The 9,252-nt window shown below is 33.3% G+C and overlaps 1 protein-coding gene across 1 annotated transcript in view; it reads left to right on the top strand.

Moving 5' to 3' along the window:
- The window catches only part of LOC117173629 (nose resistant to fluoxetine protein 6-like), a 73,782-nt gene that overhangs the window by 16,409 nt on the left and 48,121 nt on the right, over nt 1–9,252 (top strand). Inside the window, exon 3 of the mRNA XM_033362270.1 lies at nt 6,179–6,452. Coding sequence (XP_033218161.1) covers nt 6,179–6,452 — 274 coding nt within the window. The remainder of the gene's footprint in view (nt 1–6,178; nt 6,453–9,252) is intronic.

Here is a 9,252-nt window from a genome sequence, read left to right as displayed (position 1 = left end):
TGAGAATTTTCTATTTAAAAAAAAACTTTTTTTGGAGTAAAAGTGGTAAAGGTTTAAAAAAAACAATTTTTTACATTATAAAAGATATTTAAATTCAAATTAAACTTTTGGCTCAATTGAACAGTCTCCCACTGTTGGTCAATCCTCTTAACTACATAGAACCAAATGAAACAAGTTTACATGTCGTCGCATACACAAAGAAAATGTTAAGGAACACGTGGATGTCAATCACAGGTTGTCAACATTTACAATCTCAAAAAATAATTGACAAAATATAAACCTAAAACGAATAAGTCACGGTGAGATCAGCATAATTATGTATGCTAAAAGCTGAAAGCTGAAGCTTTCAGCCGTTAGAAAGTCGTAAAAATGACTCGAGTCACTGCATTACTGACATGTAGTAAACCACGAGGTAGGTGGATCAAGAGTAGAAAGACTTTCGCATTCCAGACCATATAACGTGTTACGATTTTTTAAAAAAGTTTTTCTAGAGTGACTAAAAAGCACATTTTTTATTCAAATGAATCCTTCATCGTACGAATAAAAACAAACGACAAAACAATTTTATTTTTGATTAAGTTGTTATTACTTATTTACATTCTGGAACAAAATTCTTTAATTTTGAAGGATCAAAATAACATCATTTTAATTTGAATTAGAATTTTTATCAAGAGCCGCAGTACTGTCCATAACGGTTTATTTATACAACATTTCAAACTGGCTAAAGAAAAATATTTCCAAATTCATGGACTTCATGCTATTCATTCAGTAGATTTGAGTGATGTGATTACTTTTTATGGAGCTTGCAATTTTAAATATTTTGTAGTAAAATAAAAATGATATTTTTCATTTATTTGAATAAAATTGGCTCTATAATATAAATAAGCGATAGGGTTTTTTCGCGATTTTAAATAAAATTTTTTATTTGAACATAATTTTAATCCGAACCGAAGATGCGTTAAATTTTTTTTTTCAGTTGAGTCCTTCAACAGAAAAAAATTATTATCTATCAATGTGACGATGTGGCTTTCATACAAACTAACGAAACTCATGACTAAAAGGTTAGGCTGCGGTCTGCTGTCAATTCTGACTATTTTTATTTGATAGTTTTATTTGTTAATGTTAATGTGACAAAAAAGTTGTCCTTTTGTAATAATTGGATTAAGAGTCAGTACCCAGGAAACAAAAGTCCATTCACTTGCATTTCAATGGGTTTTGAGGCCTTCTGAATTGCGTATCTGTTACTGGAATTCCAGATAGCCGCCCATAGGTGAAAGTGAATTTTGAATGTGAAATCGACTTTTTTAATCGGCCACATAATTTTTTTCTCGGACCCATTCAGTAACGAGTATGATTCAGCATTAACCGATAGAGGAACAATAATTCCGATAGAAAATTATGAATTTAAATAAAACAGATTTACTTTAAATAGTTAAAATTATTTATTAAAAAATAGTTCAATTGTCCACTTTTAAGAAAATCCTGACATACTTGTAGTCTACTTTTATTTACAGACTATTTTCAGGCATTTTGATTGATTTTGTTGAACATTTTTTTCCCACATATTTGCATCACATTACATCAGAATGTTAAAAATGTATTTATATATTTTACGCATCAAAAGCTGATTTTTTTCTTTTAATTTACGTTTATAAAAACTCGTTATCACTGAAAGTGAACAATGAATATGTTACAAGCTGTAGGCTATATGAAACTTCACATTTTCTGCAGCCATTGCACTGAATAAGTTGAATGTCACTGGCGCTTAATTCAGTGTAAATCTCATAATTTCTGTACAGGATAATCTATTGAAACCATTGTAGAAAGAGATTTATAACTAAATAATCATTGAAGTTATAAATAAATTGTCGCGTCAATTATAATGTATTACAATATTATTTAATTTGAATTTATTATATTTGATTAATCAGCATTGTCCTATTGAAATTTCTTACTTCATACTTTTTATTTGAAATAATTAATTCTTTAAAATTTTAATCTGCATAGTCCACTCAGTTGACCACAGCCTGACGTAACCTACAATTAGCAGATTCACGCTTATTGAAAATTGCTATGTGTGTATCGCACCGCGCAAAGGTGACCGATTAATAATGTGGCCAACCGATTGTATTTTCATTCTTTCAATCTGTAAATGACAGATACGCAATTCAAACCGTCTCGCTTTCTATCGGTTCTTTTTTTCAGGGTAGTACGTTGAAGGAAAACAGTAAGCACAATTCATTAATAATAATGAATCATTTTAAAATCGTACATATTTACGAAATGTTCAGTAAGCATGACTCGACATCGTGATAGAAAATTCATATTTCAACATTAAATTTAAAATAGTAAACGATATGTAAAAAATATTTTCTGGGTGTTTTTAAAATTAAAAAATATCTCTATTAGGGCTCAACCAACATGTAATTCAATAAGCTTTTGCATGGTTTTTTAAAAAAGTTTTCTCGCACCATTTTGAACGAGTAATCACGTTTCCAAGTCAGCAGGGACTGTTAATAGTTACTTTCGCTAATCGTACCGAGAATATCCGATGGTTGTGTAAGTTTACTTTAAATCATATGCATATGTGAGGTGCGCCGAAGAAAGAGGGCTTACTCTGAAAAGTGACATTTTTCAGGACGAACGGTTAAAGTCGACCCGTTAGACCGGATTTTTAGGAGAGAGGGAAAACTCACGAAATCTTCCCTCTCTACTCACCACGAAATTCTCACGGAAAGAGATAGGTCGTAGACGCGGCTTATGGACGGGGTATAGATGAGACTTGTAGATGGGGTGGTGAGTGGTGGGAGGTGTTTCACGGAATCTTAAACTCTCGAGCCAAAGCCCGATTTCTAGGATACCTAACAACTCAATTATTAGCAATAATTAATTTCGGATTTTTTTTTCTGATGGGTTTGTTAAAAAGAGAAGCTCAAAAACTATGGAAATGTGTAAAAACCTTGATTTCGATTTTTTTAGAGTAAGTCCCCTTTCTTTGGCGTACGTCACATATGTTCATTTAATATCTACTCAAAATATTCATTTTATACTTGCATTATTAACCCAACAGTTATGTAACGCACATATGTAATGGATATAAATCTTATAAAAAAGGTTGTATCTGTGGTTGGTAGAGGACGAAAGGTGGTATCTCATCAGAGGTTTGATGGAAAAAGATGTTAGATCTCAATTACTATGGGTCCATGGCGGGATCTTCTTATAATACAGAGATATATTGTAATAATAACGTATTATTATCTTTACTTTACACTGAAAAAAACCATTCTTAGCACCAAGTAAATTTATTTACTTGAATCCTATTTCTTAGCATCAAGAAAATATTCTTTAACAGAAATCATTTTTATTTAAACCAGGCATATATCTTTTGTGATTTTTCGCCCGTGCAGGAATCCAATCAGGGATCCGGCCGGGTCCCAGCTGGATAGCCCCGCTTTAAGCCGGGCGCTGGTCGGGGAATCCGGCCGGGATTCGGCTAAAAACTTCACGGTAAACTGGTCGGATCCCAGCTTTAATATCGGCCGGGATCCGGTCGGGTAATTCGGCTAAAAAGCGGTTAAGAAATGTTGCTTCAGGCGAGAAATTGGTAACTTATTATTTGTAGTAGAATTTTATTCCCTGATGATAAAATCTCATAGCAATTTGGAAGCCACGTGGTGATTTAAGGTTAGGAAGGAAGAAAGTAAAAACTGTATACACAAGACTATATTTTAATTTAAAATAATAATTATTCGTGCACTAAGTGGGGGATTCAAAGTAATTACTGAAATAAGGTTGATTTTAATTTCGAAGAGACGACGCGACGTGAGTGCAAGGAGCATTCTCGTTCCAGGGGCAAAACTGAAAATTACTGAGTGTCTATGCAGACGACAGACGCAGCAGGTGCTATATATGGCGGCAAATTCGAAATTGTACAGGCTAAACATTGTCTGAATACAGGGAAGTTTATAAAAATTGTATCATTTCTGTTTTTGCATATAGCAGAATCGATAACAGTTTAATTTAGAATGTTAAATTATTCGAAAAAATTTATTATTTTTTTAAAAAGAATTTAAAAAAGCTCATTTTTGTTTCACTGATCTAATAAATCTTTAAATTATAATTTTCAAATAATAATTCATCTAGCATCCATAATTACGTCTTTGATAATATCATGGCTCTTAAAAAATGTGTAATTTCTACAAAAAGATTAACCTGACCAGTGCCCAGCTGGCTCCCGACCATGAGATATATCCAGGGTTGGCGGGGCCAGACTACGTGATTCGAGAAAAATGTAGCCCGACCGGCTGCCGCCCGGTTCCTGTCCATGAAACCCAGCCAGGGGTAGCCCGGCCGGGATCCGACGAGAAACCTTGCTGTATTAGGGCCTACCGGCGAAATTTCTACACGGGCGTTCAAAGAGATATATATTTGATTCAAAGAGTTCGATTCTTTGAACTGATTCGAGACACATTTGAATGAATAATTTTTCCATACTTGAATCAAGAATTTAGGTTTATTTTAATCAAAGAAATAATAATTTAATCTAAAATAATATTAATTAAATTAGAGTATATACTTTTTTGTCACAAAGGGTTCATGCATTTATAGCAATGGAGCATTTATTTATATAAACAAGGTATTTTGTTTACGTAAATTCTTATTTCTTCGGTGGAAGAAAATATTTCATTTAATTAATAGAATTAAATTATTTGTAACAAATGAACATTTATTTCAACGATGTAATCATTTTTTTAAATAAAAAATGTAATAATTTGGCGTCATTTGTTTGAATTGAATACTTCTTTGGATTAAAGAAATATATTGTTCAATTAAATATCCATGTTTTTGATTTGAAAAAATATTTCTTTAGCATTTATGGTGACGTTTTAATACGGTTTTGCGCGTTAAAATTTCCATGTTACATTAGCGCCGTGGTCAAGGCTGTGGACTTTACACTCGATGGACCCCAGTTTAATTCCTGCTGGGGGTGGATTTTTCATCTAATTTTTCTGTTTCAGGTTCATCGAGATTTTAAATTATGTGATTTGTGTTTAAATCAAATATGTATATTAATAACAATGGTAATTATAATTTAGGATAAAAGAAATACAGTTGCTTATTTAGGAAAATATGTACTACAATTGAAGTACTAACTACTTTATTGCACTCGCGCATGGTCTAGGCCAAAGAAATATGTTTTTGAATCAGAGATATATTTTTTTGCTTCAAATATTCAGACATTTGCTGTGGAGAAATAGTTTCCTGAACCTATAAAATATTTGCTTGACCTTAAAATATATTTCTTTCCTTTAATTCATATTTCCTTATTTAAAAAAAATATTCATTCCAATTCATGGCACATTCGTTTGGTGTAAAATGTATATTTTTTGTCTATATTTATATTTCTTTCATTAAAAGAAATATTTCGCTTCGACCAACAGATCGTATTTATTTGTCTCAAATAAATGTTTGTTTGAAAATAAACAGGACTTTCACTTACTTCAGCTAAGTAAAATTCACTTGGTATCAGTAATCCTTTTTTTCGGTGTACTTTTTTCACACCAGTGCTTGAATCTTCTTCGAAAATTTCATCAGGCCTTTTAATAGGCAATATTATCGATATGGAAATGTATGACGAGTGCATGTTATTGCATATTCACAAAAATTCCAATGAAATTGTTTGAAATCATTTTATGTAAATATCTTATTTCATACATCACAAAAAACACTTTCTGTAAATCCTATTATTTTAATTTGTATGCCATTATCTTGAAATGAGAAAGATTTAAGCAAAAGTTTGCAACATAGAAATAGAAGTAAAACATTTCAAGTCATAGCGTTCTTTGTTCTACTATACATTCCAATAAATAAATCGATAGTTACATATTATTGTAAGTAAATTATCTTTATAAGATTACATTCTCATGACAGGTGTGGTAAGTGTTTCATAAATATTACATTTAACTGTCATATTATTAAACTTTTAATGTTTGCGTTGTAAATTTTTCCTGTTTTGATATATTCATATTTAAATTTGTTTAATGTTAAGCTATATACAAGAACTTATGTAATAGGTATGAAATAGATATTTAAGTATTACATAACGGTTATACATGTATCTTATGTTGATTATGTAACTTCAAAATAACAATTTATTAAATTTTTGAATTGTTTCTAGAACCATCGTATCTGCCCTTTTCCTTTTGCTGCTGATTTTCACGATTATCGCTCTACTCAAAGAAAAGAAAATTCTTAAAAGTAATGTATTACAAGCAGTATGCGAATTGTCATTATACAAGAATATACGAAGCATACTGAGTTTAAATGACAACACAAATTCCATATCCGCCTTGCATGGTTTAAGAGCTATTAGTACAACCGCGGTCATTATAGGACATGGTTTTCTTACTAGAGCCATGAATTTACATGCAAACAATATAGAAGTATCTCAGGTACGTAAGTATCTTGTGAAGCTAAACTAATTGTTCATTATTCTCTCTCAAATCCCAGCTTTCTACTATATCCACACTCTACATAAAGTATTAAAATTTCCGAAAAATCATTCGATGACGCGTCTGCTTTACTCGCCACACTCTCTCAAGTCTTCTTTACTTACTGTCCTAATTCTTATTCTTTTCTTCCTCCAAGCCACTCTCCTCTACTTTTCTCAGTGGCCCCCTGTCTCAACCCTATAATCTTCTTTGCTTAGCCCTTCGTCACTTACCTCACTTGTCTCTCTTTTCCTCCTTCATGTGTTCCGTCATCATATGTACTTTTGTTCCCTCTCCTCTCTGTCGTTAAACTTCCTTCTTTTGCCTCTGTTATTACCCTTACTTGTGCTAATGAATCTAATTTTGATCAACAAAAATAATTACAAAACAGAATTTTAGAAAAATTTGTACAAAATTTAGAAACTTTAAAAGCTTTCTTTATGTGGAACATTACTCATATAACAGTTTTACTTGTGCTTCGCTAATAATAACACCAGCACACAAAAAAGTGGTCTGTCTGACAGACTGCACTAGCATATCTATATGTTTTTAGGGTTGCTAAATTCAAATCCGGTGTCCAAATAACCAAGTAGGCTCGTATTTGTCTGAAAAACGAAAAAGTAGACGTAAAATCGACAAAACAGTGATTTTTCAGGTATATTTTTGCAAAAAAAAATTTTCTCGCCCGGTGGACTTAACCAATATATTTATATGTCTTTTGGGTCGCTGAATTCGAATCTGAGGCCTAAATAACTAATTTGGCTCATACTTTTTCGAAAATAGCAAAAATAGACGTAAAATCGGCGAATACTGCGATTTTTCTTGTATACTTTTGCAACAAAAAAATGTTTCATGCCCGGTGGTCTAAACTAGCATATCTTTATGTTTTGGGCCTCGCTGAATCCAAATACGGGGTCAAAATAACCCAGTTGGCTCATATTTGATCGAAAAATAAAAAAATAGAGGTAAAATAGACGAAAACAGCGGTTTTTCTTGCATATTTTTGCAAAAGAAAATAAATCTTCATTCCCGGTGGATTTATGCAGCATATCTTTATGTTTTTGGGGTCACTGATTCTGAATCCGTAGTTCAAATAACCCAGTTGGCTCATATTTGATCGAAACACGCAAAATTAGACATAAGATCGACGAAAAACTTTAAACCTTTATGTACCTTCATCGACTGGGATTTCGTTCACTGTAGATTCCCTTTGCGTCTCACATTTCATGGTTCTTAATTTGCGTTAGTCACCTTGCATAGCAATGGTAGGATTTTTTGTAAATGAGTTTTATTTACTTTTAGCGTTACCCAGGGACAGCGACATGGACGTGGTAAATTTTGTTCCCTTTGGGGTGCTTTATTACCGTGAGTCCCCTTGCCTCTCACGCTTATAAGGTTCTTTTATTTGTTATTTTTTTTACATTGCTTGTATTGAACCCTTTTGTTCTCAAAAGACCTACTAGGCAGTCTGATAAGTCCCTGAAAAATGAAACACGGAGACGTTTTTTTGGCCAAAGTCGGTTTTATTTTTCAACATACTCTCCTTTTAGATCGATACAGCGAGTCCAACGATTTTCTAACTTTTTGATACCGTCCGAAAAGTACTCGATCGTAAGGTCTCCAAAATACGCCTCAGTTTCAGCTATGAGCTCCTCATTTGAGTAAAAACGCTTACCGGTGAGCCATCTCTTCAGGTTAGGGAACAATTAATAGTCGCTGAGGGCCAGGTCTGGTGAAACCGGTGGCTGAGGAACCAATTCGAAGCCGATTTTATGCAATTTTGCTTGTGCAACTAATCATGAATAAACAGGCCTACAGCATTAGCTACCTCTCTCAATTTCACTTTGGGATCATTCAACATCATATCATGGATTTTTTCGACATTTTCTGGTGTAATGACCTCTTTTGGGCGCCCAGATCGTTCAGCATCAACTGTGCTCGTACGGCCACAACGAAACTCGGTAAACTACTTATGAATCGTTTCAATCGACGGTGCAGAGTCCGCGTAATACTTATCCAGCTTAGCCTTGGTCTCGTATATCGTTTTCTTGCGAAGATAGTAGTGTTTGATCAAGACTCGAAACTCAGATTTTTCCATATTAAAAAAAAACTCGGAGGTTAGTCACTTCTCAGTGCTGTAACTTGTAAATGCGTAAACATAAATGGCTGAAGTTTTGACAGGCGTCATTTGAAGGATCACGCTCGACGAAAATGATTCACATTAGTGAATACTAATGCCATCTCTTAGAATTTCCATGTACTTATCAGACTGCCTAGTACGTAGTGGGTTTCGCTTTCGTTTGGTACCTTGACTGACTTGATCTTGTTTTAAACTCCAACAGTAGTCAGCCATCATGTTGATATCCCAACATCCCTGATATCGCCTCCCCATCTCTTATATCCTGGTGAAAACTTTTGCCTTTCTATTCACTAAAGTCTCCCAGGTTCGTTGGAAACTTATTTATATGCGAATGAAGAAAATGTAGAATTACTAAATAGAATTTACTATGTCCACGTCGTTGTTCCTGGGTAGCGCTGAAAGTAAATAAAACTTATTTACAAAAAATCCTACTATTGCTATGGAAGGAGACTAACGCAGTCGAGGAAGGTGAAGGTTTAAATTTTTTTGTCGATCTTACGTCTAATTTGGCGTTTTTCGATCAAATATGAGCCGACTGGGTTATTTGAACCCTGGATTCAGAAGCAGTGACCCAAAAACATAAAGATATGCTGGGTAAGTCCACCGAGGATTAAGATATAT

The sequence above is a fragment of the Belonocnema kinseyi genome, chromosome 5 (genome assembly GCF_010883055.1).
Source record: "Belonocnema kinseyi isolate 2016_QV_RU_SX_M_011 chromosome 5, B_treatae_v1, whole genome shotgun sequence".
Lineage (NCBI taxonomy): Eukaryota > Metazoa > Arthropoda > Insecta > Hymenoptera > Cynipidae > Belonocnema > Belonocnema kinseyi.
Note: the sequence above shows the minus strand (reverse complement) of the source record. Positions and strands in the feature narration are given on the sequence as shown.